This window comes from Balaenoptera acutorostrata, chromosome 7, assembly GCF_949987535.1.
Source record: "Balaenoptera acutorostrata chromosome 7, mBalAcu1.1, whole genome shotgun sequence".
Lineage (NCBI taxonomy): Eukaryota > Metazoa > Chordata > Mammalia > Artiodactyla > Balaenopteridae > Balaenoptera > Balaenoptera acutorostrata.
In genome coordinates this window covers 47580509-47605710 of record NC_080070.1, presented here as the reverse complement: position 1 = coordinate 47605710, position 25202 = coordinate 47580509, and the positions used below count along the sequence as shown (strand labels likewise).

At 45.2% G+C, this 25202-nt stretch overlaps 1 protein-coding gene across 4 annotated transcripts in view; it reads right to left on the bottom strand.

Annotated features, from left to right (window-relative positions):
- NOD1 (nucleotide binding oligomerization domain containing 1) overlaps nucleotides 1-25202 on the bottom strand; it is a 103392-nt gene that overhangs the window by 52126 nt on the left and 26064 nt on the right. For 2 of the 4 annotated variants that reach the window (XR_009008808.1, XM_057549825.1), the window contains exons 2-5: nucleotides 8735-8832; nucleotides 6527-6832; nucleotides 5257-5431; nucleotides 1068-2892 (exon numbers count right to left, since the gene is read on the bottom strand). Coding sequence is in view for 3 of the 4 variants with exons in the window: in XM_057549825.1 (XP_057405808.1) it covers nucleotides 1068-2892; nucleotides 5257-5431; nucleotides 6527-6727 (2201 nt within the window). In the remaining variant the exon portion in view is untranslated. The remainder of the gene's footprint in view (nucleotides 1-1067; nucleotides 2893-5256; nucleotides 5432-6526; nucleotides 6833-8734; nucleotides 8833-25202) is intronic. The other 2 variants (XM_057549826.1, XM_057549827.1) reach the window with 1 other exon arrangement.

The following is a 25202-nucleotide window of genomic DNA, read 5'->3' as shown; positions in this document are numbered from 1 at the left end:
TTTGGAGGCAAACCTGGGGACCACCATACTGGTGCAGAGCTTCCATCTTATGAAATGGTCACAGGGAGGCACTGAGTGTGAGGTTGCCTGAGGCTACAAACCGAGAATCGCTGGCTGAGAGCTCAGAGAATAGATTCCAGGCTTTCCAATGCCCAGGCCAGGGCAGGTTTGGGCTCCCTACATCCCACCCATCCCCCCACAATGTATGCTCTGGCGCTTGTGTAACAGGTACCTGGAATCAGTTCCAAATCCCTTCTGCTCTTCAGAAATGCATGAGCCAAGTAGTGGAGAATTGAACCCCCCACCCACCCACCCCCTAGAGATTTACAAGGTGTATTTAATACAGAAAATGCTAATAGAAGAAAGGAGACTGGCTTTTCTTTCCTCTAAACCATCAAACAGGAAACTAATCAAGAGTCAGCATTCTTTACTGAGATCCCCCGGCAGCTCAGGGCTGTCCACTTTTTTCGTGGAAGTTAACTAACGCTAATAAGCACAAAGTCTGCTTTTTCTGCCATCATAAAGCTTTCACGTGCCAGAAACATTTCACGGGCTATCTCTGAGCCTCACATGAATCTCAAAAGGTTCTTTAGATTCTGGCTCCACCATGGCCCACCTGTGTGGCCTTGAGCCACTTAACTTCTCTGTGCCTCTGCTTCCTCGTTTGCCAAAATGGAGATGATAACAACAGCTATCAGGTAGGTACTGTTAAAAGGATTAAACCAGGTAATAGTTTTAATGCACCTCACCCATTCTCAATAAATGCTGATTGTTATTAGTGTAATCGTTAGGATATGAGAATCTCCTTTTTCCAGATGAGGACGCTGAAGCTCAAAGAGGTCAAGCAACTTGCTCAAGGACACCCAGCTGGGGCCCATCCAGGTCCACCTGACTTCGAAGCTTTGCTCGTTACCCGTTGCCACCCTGAGACAGAGAAGCCCCAGATGTTCCCAGGCCCCCCGGTCATGAGTTCCAGGATAATCCAGGAGATCCCGCTCCACAGTGCTAGTCCTGGCGTCCCCTGAGCCCCGGCCCCGCCGGCTGCTCCCGGAACCTGGAGGTCTCACCTGATGACGGTGAGGTGGCTGAAGCAGGGCTGCAGTTCCCGCACACCATAGTCGTTGAGATTGTTGTTGTCCAGGTCGAGCGCAAGCCGCTTGGGGAAGTGGTGCAGGACGAAGGAGAGGGCGCTGCAGTCGGCCGAACAGGCGTTGCAAAAGGTCAGCTTGAGGTAGTTGGCGCAGATGCCCCTGGCCGCCAGCTGCCCCACCTTCTCGCTCTGCGTCTCGTAGATGCAGCGCAGCATCCAGAGGAAGGTGGGCATGGCCTGCACCTGGCTGAAGCTCCCAGACTGAACTCGGGGCAGGTTCTTCAGGTGGGAGCGCAGGCTGGCGAACAGGCAAGCCCACAGGGCCCTGCGCTTTCTCCGCAGGGCGCCGGCAGGCACCAGGTGCCGCAGGAGTTTCTGTTTGCCTTTGGACAACAGCCCGCACAGGAAGAGGTTGGTGAAATGAAAGTGATCCTTGTTCTTAAAGGGGTCTTCCCCGGCCAGGCCGCGGCCCCCCAGGCACTGGCTGGGTAGGAAGCGGGGATAGCAGGACGCAGCTGCTGCCTCCCTGTGAGGAGCCCACTCCTGGAAGAACCGGAGCAGCTCCCGAGTGCCCACCTTGTCATCCACCACCAGAAAAAAGGCAGCAAAGAAGGCCTGGAGGGTGAGGTGGAAAAACTCATAGGACTGCTGGTCCCCTCCGAGGCCCAGCTCCGGCACGGCCCGCAAGAAACCCAGCTTTAGGTCCCCCTCCTGCACCTCGGACGCCTGCACCTCCTCCTGGCTGAAGACGAAGAAGCTCTTCTCCATGCCCCAGTGAGCCACCTGGCCGAGCGAGCGCAGGGTGCCCCGGCCGGCGCGGAAGGTCTCCGTCTGGCTCCGCGTGTTCCGCTGCACCAGGCTGGTGGGCTGCGTCCTGTTCAGGTGGACCTCGGTGACCAGCAGGAAGACGTCGGTCAGCGTCACCGTGCGGTCGGGCAGCTGCGGGGAGCCGTCGAAGGCGTCGTAGAAGTGCTGGAAGCACCGGAAGATGATCCAGCAGAAGAGGGGCACGGTGCACAGGCTGAAGAGGTTGGCGTTGGCTTCCAGCTGATCCAGCAGGCGCTGGCGCACGGCGCGCTCGGGGAACATCTTCCCAGCGTAGGCGCGCAGGTGGCTGGGGGAGAAGCCGCGCAGGAGCACCTTCTTCCAGAGGAGATGCCGCGGGATCTCGATGCCCGTGCGGGCCGTTAGCAGCTTGCGCGCCCCCTTGAGCAGCTTCCCGCTGAGCAGGTTGGCCAGCAGGACCAGGGGGTGGGCGGGCTCCCAGGGGGAGGAGGTGTCGGGCTCGCGGCTCAGGTCGAAGTCCGAGTGGAGCTCGTCCAGGCCGTCGAAGGTGAAGAGGGCCGTGTGCGGGAAGCGCAGCAAGAAGGCGAACACCTCCTCGGGGTCCTGCTCCGGGTAGCAGTAGTGCTTGAAGAGCAGGTCCCGCAGGCACAGCGAGGCGCTCTCCTTGAAGCAGCTGAAGGTGCGGCAGCGGAAGTGGAAGAAGAACCTGAGCTCAGCGTCCAGCTGGCCCGCGGCCCAGAGGCTCTGCAGCCGCTGCAGCAGCATGGACTTGCCCACGCCTGCGTCACCGAAGACGAAGATGGTCTCGCCGTGCTCGTTGAGGACGCCCGTGGAGGGGTCCAGGAGGCAGGCCAGGCTGCCCAGGCTGCCCAGGCTCTCGTTGCCGAAGTCGACCAGCTCCACGATGGTGTCCGTGTACATCTCCTCCAGCAGCAGCTCCTCCTTCTGGGCGTAGCACAGGATGAACTTGGAGTCACGGCCCAGTTGCTGTCGCAGCTTCTGGCTGTATCTGCTCACTGCAGGGAGAGTGGCGCCAGGTGAGAGGTGGAAGCAGATGGGGAGAGAGAGACACGGGTGGAAAGGGCACCAAACAGGGAGGTCTCGGGCGGAGGAGCAAGCACACAGGAAAACAAGCCCGCAGCCTGGACGCTCAGGCTAAGTGCGAGGACTCCTCAGATACAAAGAGCCAGCGCTCCAGAATCTGCGGGCCCTTGGGCCTCCACCCCTCTGTCTGACCTCAGATTTGGCCAGCCAGCGGGGACAGAATTCAACTGGGATCAGTGTCAGAGACAGGCTCCCTACTCCTCTGCGCAAGCTGTCACTGAACTCCAGCTAAAAACTGAAGCCCCCTCAAATCTAACGGCCAGGCCGCATGGCTCTGCTGCCCCAGCCCAACCCCAGGGTCCTGTTCAAACAGCGCAAGCCACTCTCCACTGACACTTGTATCGCTGAGGAAGAAATTGTCCTAACCTTTCTTGTGCTTATGACACTGCTCGTAAAACAACAAGTAGTCTCATAAAACCTAATGCAGAAACTTCTTGCGATAAGATAACAACAGTTGACGTTAATATGGACTACAAAGGGGCTGTGCCTCACCATAAATGAGTAAACTAAAGTGAAAACCAGCCTTCTTACACTACACAGGGCACAGCGGCCCTGGTTCCAGAGCTGAGGCCTGGGGATCACTGATGCTCAGCACGTGCCCCAGGGGGAGCGCTGGGCTGGCCCACAGGGGAAGTACATGGGTTAATATGCTGACATGGGGTAACATGCTGACCTAAGTGCCATGCTCTCAGCAGAAACGAGCTACAAAATGAGCTTACTCCAGATAAAATAAAGGGTGTTCCAAAATTCCTTTAAATAGTTTTTGGGTCTTAATGATAATTCAATGAACAAAAATCGGACACACTTGCACATTTCCAGATTCATCTACAACCCTTGCCCATCAACTTAGTCCCACCTGGTTGTCTGCTTAAAATTTGTGAAGTGAGTTCTATTTTTTACCGTTTTAGTAAGGCAAAATTTACAGACTATAAATTCACCTATTTTACAGCAGGTATTGTTGTCAGTGATTTTTAGTAAATTTACAGAGTTAACGCAAACATCACTAAAATCCAGGGGTACAATCTCCATCATAAATGCATCATAAGTGCATTTGCAGACAATCTCTGCCCCACCCCTGGCCCTAGGAAACTGCTGACCTGCTTTCCGTTTCTATAAATTTGCCTTTTCTGGACATTCATATAAATGGATTCATACAATATGTAGTCTTTCACATCTGGCTTCTTATAGAGTGAATTATACTTTCAAAGCCATTACAGTAGCTGGGTAAAGGAGCCAATGGAGAAGTCTTCTGCAAGAACTCTTCATCACAGGAATATTTTCCTTTTTTCTTGGGGAAGGTAACAAAGTGAGGTGGGCAGGAGCAGTAACAGTAAGAAGCTAGCAGTGGCCGGCTGGTAAGTGCAGAAGCAAGAGCTTGTCCGTGACACTCTGTCTCTTGGTCTGGTTTCCCCTAAATACACACCTGACACTCTGGGACATTGTCCTTTGTTTCTGTTTTCAAGGTCAAACTGGATTCTTTAAAACTCAGAGTTTGGAAGCTCAGTGCTGGTATGTCGCCAACAACTGTCTGGAAGTGGAGAGACCACAGGCACGGAAAGATGATTCCCTGGTCCCCAGACCAGACTGTGGTCCCAATTTTGTGCTCTCTCAGCACCTTGAACTGCTGTTGTCCTTATCACCATTTGCAATTACACATTTGTGTCATTATTTACTGCCAGTCTCCTGCATTAACCTCTGAGGGCCCTGAGGGCAGGAACCATAGCTGGGTCTGCTCCCTATTGCACCCCCGGCATCCAGCACACCCAGCCCTGGCACATGCTGAGTACATCATAAATACCTGTTGAACTAATCATTTAACTAAAGGGGGCCCATGGTGCTTTGGAAATGAGGACTGGCAGTCAGGGATGACAGAAGAATTCTTTGCCTGGAATCAAATTTGGAAAGATCTTCAAGAAGGAAAAAAATGCAAACTTGAATTTGTACAACCACTAAAATGTCTAGATATGTCAGAAAAGGAAGTCAGAAAGAGGTCAGAACAGAGGTCACTCCTACACTTCCATGGCTCCCTACATAAATCAGACCAGCTATCTGTGGTCAGTTCCATCACAGTTCCCTGGGCTGCACCAGGGTGACAGGGACCAGCTCTCCTTTCTAAAAGGAACACAGCAGCCGAGCCTGCTGCCTGAGGTGGAAGGCAGGGCTGGTCGAGGCGGACCCTGCCTTTATCCCCAGCTGGACCCACACAGATAGCATTTCCAAGCCCCGGGGGCCTTGCTTGCTTGGTGGCTGTGGTCTCCCCGGGGGCTGACTCATACCTGGATCGGTGTTGACAACAGCTTTGCTCTGAATGAGCTGGGAAGGGGAGAAGCTGATCTCCGACAGCCAAGGCCTGAGGTCCACGTAAGCGTCTGCAAGTCGCTGTAGCACATAGAGGAAGAACTCGGACACCTCCTCGCCCTTGCTCTGCACCAGGTCCAGAATTTTGCGGACCTAGTGCGGCACAAGCAGTAAGGTGTGAGCCGGCACTAGGGGTGTCTGCCCCCTGGAGAGGCTCCCGTGCAGGGCTCTGAACTCTTACTACAGCCTCGAGCTTGACCGTCCACCCAGCTGGTATGAGATGCTACACGCCGATAGCCCAGGATCTGTAAAAAATGGACCGCCTGAGCAAGAAACAAACCGCACAGCTCTAGGAAACCAGAGGCTTCCAGGAGCCTAAAAATAAAAAGGTCAGACTCACAACTAGAGCCGAGCGCCCCCCCCCTGGAATTTCCCTTTCCCTCCTTTTCTCCTTTTCCCTCTTAAGCTAACACTATTGCTCTCTAGGAATGAATGCTGAGGGGGAGAAAGTCACCTGTTAGGCATAATGAGATGGGCGCTGGGCCACACAGCGAGGGGACAGCAGACCCCCGTGTAAGATGTACCTTACAAAAGCTTTTTGTCTGATTAAAAATTCAGGGAAAAAAACCACAACAGTGTTCTACTGTGCTTTTTCCAGAAACCCTTCTGGTCTTTTCTGAGCCCAACAGGATCATGTTACAAACGAGTTCTGTCACTCCTCTCCCCAAGAAGGAGGTTTTCGGCTCGCCGTTCTATTTTTCAGAAGATGACACAAAGCTAAAGTGAAACTAAGGGCTGTGAAGACTTCCCACAGTGGAGTGTGGGAGATTCTCTACCGCGGACTCAGGCTGGGATGCAGCCATTCCTCAACCAGAGGAATTCTCAGAGCCGTGCCCAGCAGTGAGCAGCTCTCCAGAGTTTAAGGGCACGGAATGGGCAGCACTCCTAGTGTTTCATGCTCGTTTTCTTTTTAAAGAATTCACTCATTTAAAGTGAACTGGAAAACAAGTTGTTTGAGAACCAATACGCACAGCAAGGAGAATGGAGAGGTCAGAAGAGTTTGCTGTGTTTCAGGAACACAGAAGTGAAATACGTAACTGTGGAATAAGCTAACTCAAGCATTTCTGTGCGGTAGATAACCCCGACAGGAAATTCCACCCAATGCACTGAACTCCCAAAGCTCTTCACCCAGTTCAATGGGGAGAAGCCCCGTCCGGCCACCAAGGCTGGCATCCCTGTCACCGGCACCTTGTCGGGCTGCGTGGGGCAGGCACACACGATCTCCACGTCTTCGGCAGAGAAGTAATCATTCTGCAACAAGTTGTCCAGCAGACACTGAGTGTTGCGGACGTGAGTGACCAGATGCTCCCGGTTGACTTTCAACAATTTGATGTAGGAGTGAGACTCTGACGGGATTATTTCCATCTCACTGCGGCCCTGCTTTTCCATGGTTAAAGGAGCAAGCGGCTGCTTTTCCCAAATTCATTTTTGGCTGCATGTGCCTTCCTGGCAGAAGGGCAATCAGGATCCAAGGCCAGCCTCTCAGTGCAAACCCTGAAGAGACAAAGGAAGTCACCAACAAAAACAAAGCCATGGGAAAGATCCCTCCCCCTTTCTTCGGTCCTGGAATTTCTCTATTTAGAACAGGAAGGAGTCATGCTTAAGATATTGATCTGAGACGTAATAAAGTAAAAATCATAATTTAATTGCTCCTGCGTGTGGGTTACACCACTAGGGTAGATGACCAGAGGTAGACAATGCTATTGTTTAGCAAAACTTCTTAATTTTTTTTTTTTTTTTTTTTTTAGTGTGTCTTAGTCCTAGATTGGGATAGGGGTGCAAAGGTATGTTTTCCAAATTAGGTAACTGGAACTGGAAGTTTCCACGTGCCCTATGAGGGGACAGCACCCAGAATTGGGGACAGAGGAACTATGAGGTTGGTGGGAGAGAGGGTCTGAGCACAAAACGGCCTGAGGAGAGAGCGAGCCGGCATGAAGTCTCCTGTGGTAGCCAGAGCCCAGGAACCCAGGAACAGTGATGTGTCAGTCATTACTGCCTGCGCTGGGTTGTGCTATAGCCCTCCCCACACCCCCGCCCCAGCTCTCCTTGTATCTCCAGTCAAGTTGGCTACATACAAGCACCTTAGGGAATGAAGGAGCAGCAATGGCCATTATGGAGTGAAGCAGGACAGAAGGAAGGTGAGAGGGAGAGGTGACAATTCCAAGGAATGGATGATCAGCAGACAACGTCTCCCTGGAAATCCTTGAAAACCTCATGCATGTGCTGAACTTCCTGTCTCGGTAGGGACAGGGGCCCAAGCTCTTTTATTTGGGTATTAAAAAAATATCTTGAGTTTATCTGCACTACCCCAGAATTGCACTGATTTCTTTCTTTTAGAGTAAGATCTCTCAGCCACTTAATTCTCCAGTCATCCTGTGGATATAAATGGATCACACGCTTGGAAGTAGAAAGGCCTTGAACTGGCCACTTAGTCCTTTGTCTAAAATGCACACACTCCACACTGGAGTTTTAAATGTTTTTTGTAGAACTCAAAAAAAAAATTCATAGACCTCTAAACATGTATGTTTCATGAGACCACATATGTTAACATTCAGGTCTAGTGGTTCTCACATTTTTTCCACCAAGTCACATACTAGTCTCCTGCTCTTTGACACACTTGCATTTTTTCTTCTTTTACCTATCAAGTTGCCAAATGCAAGCCTTATAGAGATTCTCAGTGGGACCCCACACAGTAACCTTTCCTTTCATAACCTGACTGACTGAGCAAAAGACAGTACATTCTAACATTCTAAACAACAGAAAGGGACTTCCCTGGTGGCGCGGTGGTTAAGAATCCACCTGCCAACGCAGGGGACATGGGTTCGAGCCCTGGTCCAGGAAGATCCCACATGCTGCGGAGCAACTAAGCCCGTACACCACAACTACTAAGCCTGCGCTCTAGAGCCCGCGAGCCACAACTACTGAGCCCATGCACCACAACTACTAAAGCCTGCGTGTTCCAGGGTCCGTGTGCTGCAACTACTGAGCCCGTGTGCCACAACTACTGAAGCCCGAACGCCTAGAACCCGTGCTCCACAAGAGAAACCACCGTAACGAGAAGCCTGCGCGCCACAACGAAGAGTAGCCCCCGCTCGCCACAACTAGAGAAAAGCCTGCATGCAGCAACGAAGACCCAACACAGCCAAAAATAAATAAATAAAAATAAACAACAGAAAGGCAAGAGATTCTTACCAAATGGAATTTAAAGGGATGAAAATGAGTGATTAGCTACTATTGCAGTAAAAGTATGCTGATCGATTTGACTCTAATTCAGCTTTTTCTATTGTCATCAATTCTATGACCCACTTATGGATCCATAGCTTTAGAAAATTAGTTCCCTTAAGGGATACCAGTTGATAATGTTAAATGTATATTTAAATTACTGGTTAATAATACCTTTTTAAGTTTCTGTCATGTGTTCTTTGAAGAAAGTGAGAATATTTTAAAACAACATTCTCTCCTTAAATCTTCAATTTCCAATTTCTTTCTGGAATCTGCAAAGTCAAAAAGAAAAAAAAAGAGAGAAAGGTTTCTTTGAAAACACTCTTGGGGCTTCCCTGATGGCACAGTGGTTAAGAATCCGCCTGCCAATGCAGGGGACACGGGTTCGAGCCCTGGTCCGGGAAGATCCCACATGCCGCGGAGCAACTAAGCCTGTGCACCACAACTACTGAGCCTGCGAGCCACAACTACTGAAGCCCACGTGCCTAGAGCCCGTGCTCCGCAACAAGAGAAGCCAACGTGATGAGAAGCCCACGCACGGCAACAAAGAGTAGCCCCCGCTCGCCGCAACTAGAGAAAGCCTGCACGCAGCAACGAAGACCCAACGCAGCCAAAAATAAATAAATAAATACATTTATATTTTAAAAAAAACCACTTGTACTGAACGGTGAACAAATAAATGAATGAATGAACTTGGAGAAAGAATAATTTTTAAATCCGGAACTGTAGGATCTCAGAGTACTCTCTTTACCTTCTTCCTTTGGGACAGTGTTTTCCAAATCTCAGTCATTCAGGCACCATAGTCACTTTTTTTGGCCATAATTGAGTCCCATAAGCAAAGTTATTTGCTTAACTTTTTGCTTTAAATTGACTTGACTTTACAACTCAGACTAATTTTAAAGGAAAATTTATATTACCATTGTAAACAAAAAAATCATTTGCAATAAATAGAAAGTAATACAAAAATAAATTCACTAGAAATAAAACCATGCTATTGTATTCCAGCTCAACAGTGTTGCCTAGAAAGGTTCTTGGTCTGAGGCCTGTTTTCTCTTAGAAGCATTTGAGAGGTATTAAAGACACAGTAGCACAAGACTGAGACTTTCTCTTTGAGATCATGGTAAATCTGAGAGAGCTGGAAAGGGAATTGCCTTCCCGCTTGGTGATTCAGGGTTTTTTCATCCTATGGCTCCATTCTTACCAAGGCTTGGAATGGGTGTTACACAATGGCCTTCACTCCTCCGCACCCAATCCTCATCCATCCTCACTGTGGGTCCCATTTCACTCCTGGCTTCTGCCTCTTCCAAGCCTGTGATTCCCACAAAACCAGTGACGTGTCTTCCCAGCCCTTCCCCGTAGTATCACCCACGGACGTCACTACCTCTTACCATCAAAGGCAGAAACTTAAGGAAAATCCCCTGATTTATGGCCACCTAAGCAAAGCAATGAATTACATGTCAGCCAGCTGGCAAGGAGGCTGTTGTTTTGTAACGTCCAGAGCTCTGGTTTGAGATTTAATCAGATTTGCAGAATTTGCTCAATTCAACAGGAACTTAACAAGGCATGGATGATGGGAAAGGAAACAAAGAAAGCTGATCCTGCCCTGGTAAACAGAGTCCAAGGGTAGACCAAATCAACATCATGGAACACTGCAGAGAAATTCAGTTCATGGGCATCTGGTTACCAGAAATACTGATGCCAGAAACGACTCTGAATTGGCTTTTCAGATTAGTTTCTCAGAAAGTCAGCGAGATGGGGGTTAAAGAAGGTCACTGATAATTCTATAAACTCAGGGAGAAAATAAGTATAGGACCTAGTGGTTTAGAATGAAGGGAAATTCCTTTCAGTGATTAGATTCAATTTTGCATGCTTGAAAATATCAGAAAATAAGATACAAAAATGCTATTGATCGCATGGTGAGACAGGAACTTTCATACCAGGAATGTAAACTGATGGAAACCTTCCAGAAAGCCATTTGACGTATGAAACAAGAGCCTGTGAAAAGTTTCGATTTAGTAACTTCTCTTTCTAGAACTCTGCCTTCTGAAAAGGTTCAGAGGTTTGGACAATTTTGTGGGTTTTTTTTTTTTAAACAAGGGGCTTCCACTGCCAGCTCTGATAAGGTAGCTTGTTGTTCCCACAGAGGGCAACTACAGGTGGGTGGATCAGCAGATCAGGGTGCATTCATACAGTAGAGTGCTATTCAAAAGCAAATATGAGGGACTTCCTGGTGGCACAGTGGTTAAGAATCCACCTGCCAATGCAGGGGACACAGGTTCGAGCCCTGATCCGGGAAGATCCCACATGCCACAGAGCAACTAAGGCCATGCGCCACAACTACTGAGCCTGCGAGCCACAATTACTGAGCCCACGTGCCACAACTACTGAAGCCCGTGTGCCTAGAGCCCGTGCTCCGCAACAAGAGAAGCCACCACAATGAGAAGCCCGCTCACCGCAAGGAAGAGTAGCCCCCGCTCGCCGCAACTAGAGAAAGCCTGCACGCAGCAACGAAGACCCAACACAGCCAAAAATAATTTAAAATAAATTAAAAAATAAATATTAATGAAATACTAATATGACATGAATGAGTATCAAGGATGTTATGCTGAGAGAAACAAGACTCAAAAAAGCATGTAGTATATGATTCCATTCATATGATTCTAGAAATCTGATCTAGATCAGAGCAGTGGTTTCCTGGGTAGGGGGATAGGAGTAAAGGAGAAATTGACTGCACAGAGGAATAAGAGAAATTGCTGGGGTGAAAGAAATGTTCTTTATCTTGCAGTGTCATATATATATATATATGTATAATATATTATACATATATATGTATATATATTATACATAGACATATATGTCACATGTGAATATATGTATCACTATGCATAAATGTGTATATATGCATATCACATGTGTATGTGTGGTGTATGCATATATAACATGTGTATGTATGTAATTATGCATACATACATACATATATATATATACATATGATTTATCAAAAGTCATCAACTTGTACACATAAAATCTCTGAATGTTACTGTATGGAAAAAAAAAACTTCACTGAAGTATTATGTAAAGGCAGAATACATTTCCAGGTAAACAAAAACTGGGAGACATTGTGGCCAGCATAGCTGCACTAAAATAAGTACTGAAGAGTTTTTTAGGTAGAAGAAAAATGATCCCAAACTAAAACAAAATGAGAGCAACAGAAAGTTTTAATATGTGGGTAAATATAAATGTATATTGACTGAACAAAATATTATTATCTTGTGGGGTCTAAAATATATGTAGAATTAACATTTAAACAAGGGAGACAGGGCTTCCCTGGTGGCGCAGTGGTTGAGAATCTGCCTGCCAATGCAGGGGACACGGGTTCGAGCCCTGGTCTGGGAAGATCCCACATGCCGCGGAACAACTGGGCCCGTGAGCCACAATTACTGAGCCTGCGCATCTGGAGCCTGTGCTCCACAACAAGAGAGGCCGCGATAATGAGAGGCCTGCGCACCGCGATGAAGAGTGGCCCCCACTTGCCGCAACTAGAGAAAGACCTTGCACAGAAACGAAGACCCAACACAGGCATAAATTTAAAAAAAAAAAAAAAAAGTTTAAACAAGGGAGACTGTGCAAGATGACAGACTAGAAAGACCCTGAGCTCACCTCCTCCTATGGTACACCAAAATCACAACTATTTGCAGAACAACCATTGATGAAAACGACTGGAACCTGCCAGAAAATTTCTTATACAACTAAAGATATAAAGAAGGAAGCACAGAGAGGCAGGTAGGAGGCGCAGAGCTGCCATATAGTCAAGTCCCATATCCCTGGCTGGGCAACCCACAAACAGGAGAATAATTATGATCGCACAGGTTCTCCCAAAGGAGTGAGAGGTCCGAGCCGCATGTCAGGCTCCCAGCCCAGGGGTCCTGCACCAGGAAGATGAGCCCCCAGAACATTTGGCTTTGAAGTTCAGTGGGGCTTACTTCTGAGAGTCCCAGAGGGCTGGGGGAAATAGAGGCTTCACTCTGAAAGGACAGATACAAAATCTCACATCCTCTGGAACCCAGGGCAGAAGCAGTAATTTGACCGGAGGCTAGGTCAAACCTACCTGCTACTCCTAGCGAGTCTCCTGGAGAGGTAGGAGGCAACTGCAGCTCACCCTGGGGACACAGACACTGGCAAAAGCCATTCTGGGGAGCTCTTTCTACCATGTGGACACTGGTGCTGGCAAAGCACCATTTTGGAATCCTCCCTCTAGCTTATTAGCCCCAGGCCCCAGCCCCACTTGGGGCATCAGTGCTGGGACACCTCAGGCCAAGCAACTAACAGGGCATGGACACATCCCCACCCACCAACAGAGAGGCTGCTTTAAGACCCTTTGATCCACAGCTGCCTCTGGACACAGCCCTGCCCACCAGAGGACCCAGGACCCGGCTCCACGCACCAGTACACAGGCACTAGAACCAAGACCACCAGGACCCTCCAGCCAGAGACCCTGGGACCCAGCTCCACCCAGCAGTGGTCAGGAACCAGCACCAGAATCCCCAAGGCACCAGCCCCACCCACCAGTGAGCCTACTCTAGCCTCCCGTCCAGCTCCACCCACCAGGGGGCAGACAGCAGTTGCAAGAAAACCACAGTCCTGCAGTCTGCAGACCTCCCCACTCACTAGCTGCCCAGACCCTGCCCTCGGACCAGTTGTGCCCAGGACCCGCCCACTAGCAGGCCAACACAAGCTTCCAGACACCCCAGGTCCTGCAGCCAATTGTGTCAGGAACTGGCCCCACCCACCAGTGGTCCGACACATGCTCTGGGACCCTTGGGCTCTGCAACCAGACCCCAGGACCCAGCTCTGCCTACCAGTAGGCCAGTACTAGCCCCAGGACCTGGCTTCACCCACCAGTGGGTGAGCAACAGCCCCCAGGGTCTCCTGGACCCTGACTCAACCTACCAGTAACCAGCACTAGTATAGTCCCCTAGAGTTCTGCAGTCAGCCACCTCATGACCCAGTCCCACGAACCAGCAGCCAACAGCCTCTGCACAAGGCAGGAACTGGCAACCAAACAGACCAAGGGCCAACCAAGCTTACCAGACTGTCCACATAGTCAGCCCACCACAACAGAAAGATCCACGCAGCCCTCATGGGGGAAGCCGTAGAGCATATAGCTCTGGTGATGAAAGGGAAGTGTCCTGAGACACACAGATTTTCTACAAAAGGCTTATTCTTCAAGGCTGGGAAATGTAACCAACCTACCAGACACATAAAAAAAAAACCCCAGCAACTTAGGCAAAATGAGGCGGCAGAATAACATGTTCCAAATGAGGAATAAAGATAAAACCCCAGAAAAAGAACTAAGTGAAGTGGACATAGGCAATCTACCTGAGAATGAGTTCAAGGTAGTGACCAGAAAGATGATCAAAGAACTCGGAAGAATGGATGCACAGAATGAGAAGTTAGAAGCTTTTAACAAAGAGTTAGAAAATCTAAAGAACAGCCAAACAGACATGAAGAATACAATAACAAATAAAAAATACACTAGAAGAACCAACAATAGACTAAATGATACAGAGGAATAGATCAGCAAGCTGGAAGACAGCAGAGGAAATCACTGATGCTGGACAGAAAAAAGAAAAAAGCATGAAAAAAAATGAGGACAGTTTAAGAGACCTCTGGGAAAATATCAAACACACCATATTTGCATTATAGGGGTCCCAGAAGGAGAAGGGAGAGAGAAAGGGGCTGAGAACATAATTGAAGGCATACTAATTGAAAACTTCCCTAACCTAGGAAAGGAAACAGACATCCATGTCCAGGAAGTACAGAGAGTCCCAAACAGGATCAACCCAAAGGGGAATACACCAACATGCACTGTAATTAAAATGGCAAAAATTAAAGATAAGGAGAGGATATTAAAAGCAGCAATGGAAAAGCAACATGTTATGTACAAGGGAACTCCCATAAGGCTATCAGCTGACTTTTCAGCAGAAACTCTACAGGGCAGAATAGAGTTGCACAATATAAAGTGATGAAAGGGAAAAACCTACAACCAAGAATACTCTACCCAGAAAGACTCTCATTCAGATTTCATGGGGAGAGCAAAAGCTTTACAGACAAGCAAAAGCTTTTAAAAGAGCTCAGCACCTCCAATCCAGCTTTACAAGAAATGTTAAAGGAACTGCCCTGAGCAAAAATGAAAAAGACACAATTAGCAACATGAAAATCATGAAAGGAAAAAAAATCTCATCAGTAAAGACCAACATATACATGAAAAGATGCTCAACATCACTAATTATTAGAGAAATGCAAATCAAAACTACAATGCCATATCACCTCACACCGGTCAGAATGACCATTATTGAAAAATCTAGAAACAATAAATGCTGGAAAGGGTGTGGTGAAAAGGGAACCCTCCTGCACTGTTGGTGGGAATGTAAATTGATACAGCCACTATGGAGAACAGTATGGAGGTTCCTTAAAAAACTAAAAATAGAACTACCGTATAAACTAGCAATCCCATTACTGGGCATATACCCTGAGAAAACCATAATTCAAAAAGAGACATGTACCACAATGTTCATTGCAGCACTATTTACAGGAGCCAGGACATGGTACCAACCTAAATGTCCATCGACAGATGAATGGATAAAGAAGATCTGGCACATGTGTACAATGGAATATCACTCAGCCATAAAAAGAAATGAAATTGAGTTATTTGTAGTGAGGTGGATGGACCTAGAGTCTGTCATACAGAGTGAAGTAAGTCAGAAAGAGAGAAACAAATACCATATGCTAACGCATACATGTGGAATCTAAAACAAATGGTACTGATGAACCTAGTTGCAGGGAAGGAATAAAGAGGTAGATATAGAGAATGGACTTGAGGATATGAGGTGGGAGGGCGAAGCTGGGGTGAAGTGAGAGTAGCATTGACAATATATACACTACTGAATGTAAAATAGTGGCTGGTGGGAAGCAGCAGCATAGAAGAGGGAGATTGGCTGGGTGCTTTGCGATGACCTAGAGGGGTGGGATAGGGAAGATGGGAGGGAGGCTCAACAGGGAGGGGATATGGCTGATTCGCTTTGTTGTGCAACAGAAATTAACACACAGTACTGTGAAGCAATTATACTCCAATAAAGATCTATTAAAGAAAAAAACAAGACAAACATATAGTAAAGGTAGGAAATCATCCACACACAACTAGTAGGAAGGTTAAAAGACAAAAGTAGTAAAATTACTTATATCAACCTATAAGCAGTTAAGGGATACACAAAACAATTAAATGTAAAACATGATATCAAAAACGGTAATCATGAGGGGAGGAGAGTACAAACACAGGGTTGTTAAAACACATTTGTTAAGAGATCAGCAACTTAAAACAATCACGTATATATATAGATTGCTATATATAAACCTCACAGTAACCACAAAACAAAAATCTAAATTAGATACACACACAAAAAAGAAAAAGGAATCCAAACATAATTACTAGTCTTCAAATCACAAGAGAACAAAAGATGAACAAAATGACCTAAAATACAATCCCCAAACAATTAATAAAGTGGCAATAAGAACACAATATCAATAATTACTTTAAATGTAAATTGAACAAATGCTCCAATCAAGACATAGAGTGGCTGAATGGAAACAAAAAAAAGACCCCTATATATGCTGCCTACAAGAGATTCACTTCAGATCTAGAGACACACACAGGATGAAAGTGAGGGGATGGAAAAAGGTATTCCATGCAAATGGAAAGCAAAAGAAAGCCAAGGTAGCAATACTTATATCAGACAAAATAAAACAGTCTTTAAAATAAAGACTGTTATAAGAGACAAAGAAGGACATTACCTAATGATCAAGGAATCAATCCAAGAAAATATAACAATTGTAAATATATATACACCCAACATAGGAGCACATAAACACATAAAGCAAATATTAAAAGACATAAAGGGAGAAATTGAGAGTAGCACAATAATAGTAGGGGACTTTTAACACCCCACTTACATCAATGGACAGGTCATCCAGACAGAAAACCAATTAAAAAAACACTGGCATTAAATGGCATATTAAACCAGGTGGACTTAATAGATATATATAGGGCATTCCATCCAAAAGCAGGAGAATACATACTTTTCAAGTACACATGGAACATTCTCCAGGACAGATCACATGTGAGGCCACAAAACAAACCTCAGTAAATTAAAGAAGACTGAAATCATATCAAGCATCTTTTCCCACCACAATGCTATGAGACTAGAAATCAACTACAAGAAAAAAACTGCAAAAAACACAAACACTTGGAGGCTAAACAATATGCTACTACACAACCAATGGATCACCAAAGAAATCAAAGAGGAAATCCAAAAATACTTGGAGACAAATGAAAACAAAAACACAATGATTCAAAATCTATGGGACACAGCAAAAACAGTACTAAGAGAGAAGTTTATAGTGATACAAGCTTACCTCAGGAAACAAGAAAAATCTCAAATAAACAACCTAACCTTATACATCAGGGAGCTAAAAAAAAGAACAAACAAAATCTGAAGTTAGTAGAAGGAAAGAAATCATAAAGGTTAGTGCAGAAATAAATGAAATAGAGACTAAAAGAACAACAGAAAAGATCAATGAAACTTAGAGCTGGCTCTTTGAAAAGATAAACAAAACTAATAAACCTTTAGCCAGACTCATCAAAAAAGACAGAGAGAGAGAGACCAAATCAATACAATCAGAAATGAAAAAGAAATTACAACCAACACAACAGAGATACAAAGGATCATAAGGGAATACTGAGAACAACTATATGCCAATAAAATGGATAATCTAGACAAAATGGACAAATTCCTAGAAATGTACCATCTCCCAAGACTGAACCAGGAATAGAAAATATGAACAGACCAATTGCCAATAATGAAATTGAATCAGTAATTAAAAAAAAAAAAACTCCCAACAAACAGAAGTCCAGGACCAGATGGCTTCACAGGTGAATTGTACCAAGCATTTAAAGAAAAGTTAACACCTATACTCAAACTATTCCAAAATATTACAAAGGAAGGAATGCTTCTGAACTCATTCTACAAGGCCAGCATCACCCTGATAGCAAAACCAGACAAAGATATCACAGAAAAGAAAGTTACAGGCCAATATCACCGATTAACATAGACACAAAAATCCTCAACAAAATATTAACAAACCAAATCCAACAACTCTTAAAAAAAAAAAAAATCATACACCATGATCAAGTGGGATTTAGCCCAGGGATGCAAGGATTTTTCAATAGCTGCAAATCAATCAATGTGCTATACCATATTACCAAATTGAAGAATAAAAACCATATGATCATCTCAACAGATTCAGAAAAAGCTTTTGACAAAATTCAATATCGTTTACAATAAAAACTCTCCAGAAAGAGGGCATAGAGGGAACATACTTCAACATAATAAAGGCCATATATGACAAGTCCACAGCTAACATCATACTCAATGGTGAAAATCTGAAAGCATTTACACTAAGATCAGGAAGAAGACAAGTATACCAACTCCTGCCACTTTTAACCAACATAGTAGTGAAGTCCTAGCCACAGCAATTAGACAAGAAAAAGAAATAAAAGGTATCCAAATTGGGAAAGAAGAAGTAAAACTGTCACTGCTTGCAGATGACACAACTATACATAGAACATCCTAAAGATGCCACCAAAAAACTACTAGAGCTCATCAATGAACTCAATAAAGTTGCAGCATACAAAATTAAAATATAGAAATCTGTTGCATTTCTATACACTAACAACAAACTACCAGAAAGAGAAGTTAAGGAAACAATCCCATTTAGCACTGCATGAAAAAGAATAAAATACCTAGGAATAAACCTACCTAAGGAGGTAAAAGACCTGTACTCGGAAAACCATAGGACACTGATTTAAAAGACTGAAGATGATACAAACATACAGATATACCATGGTTGGGGCTTCCCTGGTGGCGCAGTGGTGAAGAATCTGCCTGCCAATGCAGGGGACACGGGTTTGAGCCCTGGTCTGGGAAGATCCCACATGCCACAGAGCAACTAATCCCGTGTGCCACAACTACTGAGCCCATGTGCCATAACTACTAAAGCCCGCGCGCCTAGAGCCTGTGCTCTGCAACAAGAGAAGCCATCGCAATGAGAAGCCCGTGCACTGAGACGAAGAGTAGCCCCCACTTACCACAACTAGAGAAAGCGCACACGCAGCAACAAAGACCCAACGCAGCCAAAAATAAATAAATAAAATAAAAATTTTTAAAAGGTGAATGTCTTTAAAAAAAAAAAAAGGTATTCCATGGTCATGGATTGGAAGAATTATTATTGTTAAAAACAACCATACTACCCAAGGCAATCTACAGATTCAATGCAATCCCTATCAAAATACCAATGGCAGAGCATGGGATCAAGATGGCAGAGTAGTAGGATATGAAGCTCACCTTCTCCCACAAATACTTCAAAAATAAATCTACCTGTGGAACAATTCTCACAGAATGTCTACTGAATGCTGGCAGAATACCTCAGACTGCTGAAAGGGCAAGAAAATCTCCATGTAACCAGGTAGGAAATAGAAAAAATAAAAAGCGAGAAAGGTCTCACGACAGCACCTGTGCTCCTGGGAGGGAGCTGTGAAAGAGGAAAGGTCCCCGCACCCTGGGAAGCCCCCTCACCAGTGGGGAGATCTGCTGGGACAGAAAGGGAGCTTCAGAGCCTCGTAGGAGAGTGCTGCTGGTTTGCAGCAGCCAGAGCAGAGGGAGAACTGCACAGATGGTCAGTGTTGCCGCCCTGCACTGCCCTGCACTGCCCTGCACTCCCCAGCCTGAGACCTGCATCCGCCAGTACAGGCAGGGGCTGGGTGCTGGAACTTGGGCTTCGGAGATCGGAACCGGGGAGAGGACTGGGGTTGGCCATGTGGAGATGGCCTGGGGGCGCTGGAGTCCAGTGCAACCATGGCTGGGGGTGTACGCGGAGGAAGTTTGGGCCAACTTAGAGACCAGTCGCCACTGTTTGGGGAGTGCATGAGGGGAGAGGCGGGACCCAGATTGTAGCCTTTTATCCTGTGCACGCGCTCACAGAGGGCATGACACTGCCTGCCCAGGCTGCAGGAGCAGTCGTGAGCCACCACCACCACCCTTGCAGACTCCAGAAGTGGTTGGGAGCCACTGCCGGCCTCCCTCCTGGACCCCAGGAGTGGTCATCAGCCACCACCTCTGTCCCCATCATGTGCTCTGGGGGTGCACCTGAGCTGCCACCACTGCCAAGAACCCCAGGGCCAGGCACCAGCCACCACACCTGCACACCCCTTATCAAGGGGAGAACAACCAACACACACTGAGGAAAGAGGCAACAGGCATCCATACTAAAAACAGCACTGGCACCAAATATATTAAACCCACACAAGTTACACAGGGACACGCCCACATATAAATAGCCTTCCAAGACCACACCAGATAATTGTTTCTCCTAAACTCACAGAGTAAGAGAAATAGAAGTAAAATGAAGAACCTGAGGAACCACTCCCAGGTAAAAGACTAACAGCACTCCCCTGAAAGAACAAGCAGTGAAGCAGACCTCTCCAGACTAGTAGACACTGATTTCAAAAAAGAGATAATGAAGATACTGAAGGAATTAAGAAACACTAGCAACGGAAATGCAGAGTACTGTAAAAAGGAACTAGAAACTACAAAGAGGAACCAAAAAATATAAAACTCATTTTCAGGGAATTCCCTGGCAGTCCAGTGGTTAGGGCTTGGCGCTTTCACTGCTGAGGGCTGGTTCAATCCCTGTGGGAACTGGGATCCCACAAGCCGCACAGCATGGCACAAAAAAGAAAAAAAAAAAAAAGAAAATTCATTTGCAGAGACAAAAGCTGAGCTAAAGGCACAGAATAGCAGAATAGCATAGAATAGCAGAATGAATAATGCAGAAAAACAAATAAGTGACCTGGAAGACAGGATAATGGAAATCACCCAATCAGGATATCAGACAGAAAGCCAAATTAAAAAAAAAAAATGAAAGCAATATAAGAGACCTATGGGATAATATAAAATATACACATAAAAGGGATTCCAGAAGGAGAAGAAAGAGAAAAGGGGATCGAAAATGTATTTGAAGAATTATGGCTGAAGACTTCCCAAACATAAAGAAGGAAACATATCCAGGTACAGGAAGCACAGAGGGTCCCAAACAAGATAAACCCAAACAGACCTACACCAAGACATAATAAAAATGGCAAAAGTTAAAGAGGAGCTTCAAGATGGCGGAAGAGTAAGACACGGAGATCACCTTCCTCCTCACAGATACATCAGAAATACATCTACACGTGGAACTGCTCCTATAGAACACCCACTGAATGCTGGCAGAAGACCTCAGACCTCCCAAAAGAGGGGATTAAGAGCGCTGCTAAAAGGAGCTCCAGAGATGGGCACGAGCCGCTGCTATCAGCGTGGACCCCAGAGACGGGCAAGAGACGCTAAGGCTGCTGCTGCCGCCACCAAGAAGCCTGTGTGCAAGCACAGCTCACTCTCCACACCTTCCCTCCCGGGAGCCTGTGCAGCCCGCCACTGCCAGGGTCCCGTGATCCGGGGACAACTTCCCCTAGAGAACGCACGGCGCGCATCACGCTGGTGCAACGTCATGCTGGCCTCTGCCGCCACAGGCTTGCCCCGCATCCGTACCCCTCCCTCCCTCCGGCCTGAGTGAGCCAGAGCCCCCGAAGCAGCTGCTCCTTTAACCCCGTCCTGTCTGAGCGAAGAACAGACACCCTCAGGCAACCTACAGGCAGAGGCGGGTCCAAATCCAAAGCTGAACCCCGGGAGCTGTGCCAACAAAGAAGAGAAAGGGAAATCTCTCCCAGCAGCCTCAGAAGCAGCCGATTAAAGCTCCACAATCAACTTGATGTACCTGCATCTGTGGAATATCTGAATAGACAATGAATCATCCCAAATTGAGGAGGTGGACTTTGGGAGCAAGATATATTATTTTTTCCCCTTTTCCTCTTTTTGTGAGTGTGTATGTGTATGCTTCTGTGTGAGATTTTGTCTGTATAGCTTCCGTTTCACCATTTGTCCTAGGGTTCTGTCCATCTGTGTTTTTTTTGTTTTTGTTTTACTTTACAAAAATTTTTTTCTTAATAACTATTTTTTATTTTAATAACTTTACTTTATCTTACTTTATTTCATCTTACTTTATTTCATTTTATTTTATTCTATTTCTTTCTATTTTTTCTCATGGATGAAAGGCTCTTGGTGCTCCAGCCAGGCATCAGGGCTGTGTCTCTGAGGTGGGAGAGCCAACTTCAGGACACTGGTCCACAAGAGACCTCCCAGCTCCATGTAATACCAAACGGCAAAACTCTCCCAGAGATCTCCATCTCAACACCAAAACCCAGCTTCACTCAATGACCAGCAAGCTACAGTGCTGGACACCCTATGTCAAACAACTAGCAAGACAGGAACACAGCCCCATCCATTAGCAGAGAGGCTGCCTAAAATCATAATACGCTCACAGACACCCCAAAACACACCACCAGACGTGGACCTGCCCACCAGAAAGACAAGATCCAGCCTCATCCACCAGAACACAGGCACTAGTCCCCTCCACCAGGAAGCCTACACAACCCACTGAACCAAACTTAGCCACTGGGGACAGACACCAAAAACAATGGGAACTACGAACCTGCAGCCTGCGAAAAGGAGACCCCAAACACAGTAAGATAAGCAAAATGAGAAGACAGAAAAACACACAGCAGATGAAGGAGCAAGGTAAAAACACACAAGACCTAACAAATGAAGAGGAAATAGGCAGACCACCTGAAAAAGAATTCAGAATAATGATAGTAAAGATGATCCAAAATCTTGGAAATAGAAGAGATAAAAAGCAAGAAACAGTTAACAAGGACCTAGAAGAACTAAAGAGGAACCAAGCAATGATGAACAACACAATAAATGAAATTAAAAATACTCTAGAAGGGATCAATAGCAGAATAACTGAGGCAGAAGAATGGATAAGTGACCTGGAAGATAAAATGGTGGAAATAACTACTGCAGAGCAGAATAAAGAAAGAAGAATGAAAAGAACTGAGGACAGTCTCAGGGACCTCTGGGACAACATTAAACACACCAACATTCGAATTATAGGGGTCCCAGAAGAAGAAGAGAAAAAGAAAGGGACTGAGAAATTATTTGAAGAGATTATAGTTGAAAACTTCCCTTATATGGGAAAGGAAATAGTTAATCAAGTCCTGGAAGCACAGAGAGTCCCGTACAGGATAAATCCAAGGAGAAACACGCCAAGACACATATTAATCAAACTATCAAAAATTAAATATAAAGAAAACATATTAAAAGCAGCAAGGGAAAAACAACAAATAACACACAAGGGAATCCCCATAAGGTTAACAGCTGATCTTTCAGCAGAAACTCTGCAAGCCAGAAGGGAGTGGCAGGACATATTTAAAGCGATGAAGGAGAAAAACCTACAACAAAGATTACTCTACCCAGCAAGGATCTCATTCAGATTTGATGAAGAAATCAAAAGCTTTACAGACAAGCAAAAGCTGAGAGAGCTCAGCACCACCAAACCAGCTTTACAACAAATGCTAAAGGAACTTCTCTAGGCAAGAAACACAAGAGAAGGAAAACACCTACAATAACAAACACAAAACATTTAAAGAAAATGGGAATAGGAACATACATATCGATAATTACTTTAATGTAAATGGATTAAATGCTCCCACCAAAAGACACAGACTGGCTGAATGGATACAAAAACAAGACCCGTACATATGCTGTTTACAAGAGACCCACTTCAGACCTAGGGACACATACAGACTGAAAGTGAGGGGATGGAAAAAGATATTCCATGCAAATGGAAATCAAAAGAAAGCTGGACTAGCAATTCTCATATCAGACAAAATAGACTTTAAAATAAAGACTATTACAAGAGACAAAGAAGGACACTACATAATGATCAAGGGATCGATCCAAGAGGAAGATACAACAACTGTAAATACTTATGCACCCAACATAGGAGCACGTCAATACATAAGGCAAATACTAACAGCCATAAAAGGGGAAATTGACAGTAACACAATCACAGTAGGGGACTTTAACACCCCACTTTCACCAATGGACAGATCATCCAAAATGAAAATAAGGAAACAAGCTTTAAATGATACATTAAACAAGATGGACTTAATTGATATTTATAGGACATTCCACCCAAAAACAACAGAATACACATTCTTCTCAAGTGCTCATGGAACATTCTCCAGGATAGATCATATCTTGGGTCACAAATCAAGCCTTGATAAATTTAAGAAAATTGAAATTGTATCAATTATCTTTTCCGACCACAATGATATGAGACTAGATATCAATTACAGGAAAAGATTTGTAAAAAATACAAACACATGGAGGTTAAACAATACACTACTTAATAACGAAGTGATCACTGAAGAAATCAAAGAGGAAATCAAAAAATACCTAGAAACAAATGACAATGGAGACACGACGACCCAAAACCTATGGGATGCAGCAAAAGCAGTTCTAAGAGGGAAGTTTATAGCAATACAAGCCTACCTTAAGAAACAGGAAACATCTCGAATAAACAACCTAACCTTGCACCTAAAGCAATTAGAGAAAGAAGAACAAAAAAAAACCCCAAAGTTAGCAGAAGGAAAGAAATCATAAAGATCAGATCAGGAATAAATGAAAAAGAAATGACGGAAACGATAGCAAAGATCAATAAAACTAAAAGCTGGTTCTTTGAGAAGATAAACAAAATTGATAAACCATTAGCCAGACTCATCAAGTAAAAAAGGGAGAAGACTCAAATCAATAGAATTAGAAATGAAAAAGGAGAAGTAAAAACTGACACTGCAGAAATACAAAGGATCATGAGAGATTACTACAAGCAACTCTACGCCAATAAAATGGACAACCTGGAAGAAATGGACAAATTCTTAGAAATGCACAGCCTTCCGAGAATGAACCAGGAAGAAATAGAAAATATGAACAGACCAATCACAAGCACTGAAATTGAAACTGTGATTAAAAGTCTTCCAACAAACAAAAGCCCAGGACCAGATGGCTTCACAGGCGAATACTATCAAACATTTAGAGAAGAGCTAACACCTATCCTTCTCAAACTCTTCCAATATATTGCAGAGGGAGGAACACTCCCCAACTCATTCTACGAGGCCACCATCACCCTGATACCAAAACCAGACAAAGATGTCACAAAGAAAGAAAACTACAGGCCAATATCACTGATGAACATAGATGCAAAAATCCTCAACAAAATACTAGCAAACAGAATCCAACAGCACATTAAAAGGATCATACACCATGATCAAGTGGGGTTTATTCCATGAATGCAAGGATTCTTCAATATATGTAAATCAATCAACGTGATATACCATATTAACAAATTGAAGGAGAAAAACCATATGATCATCTCAATAGATGCAGAGAAAGCTTTCGACAGAATTCAACACCCATTTATGATAAAAGCCCTGCAGAAAGTAGGCATAGAGGGAACTTTCCTCAACATAATAAAGGCCATATATGACAAACCCACAGCCAACATTGTCCTCAATGGTGAAAAACTGAAACCATTT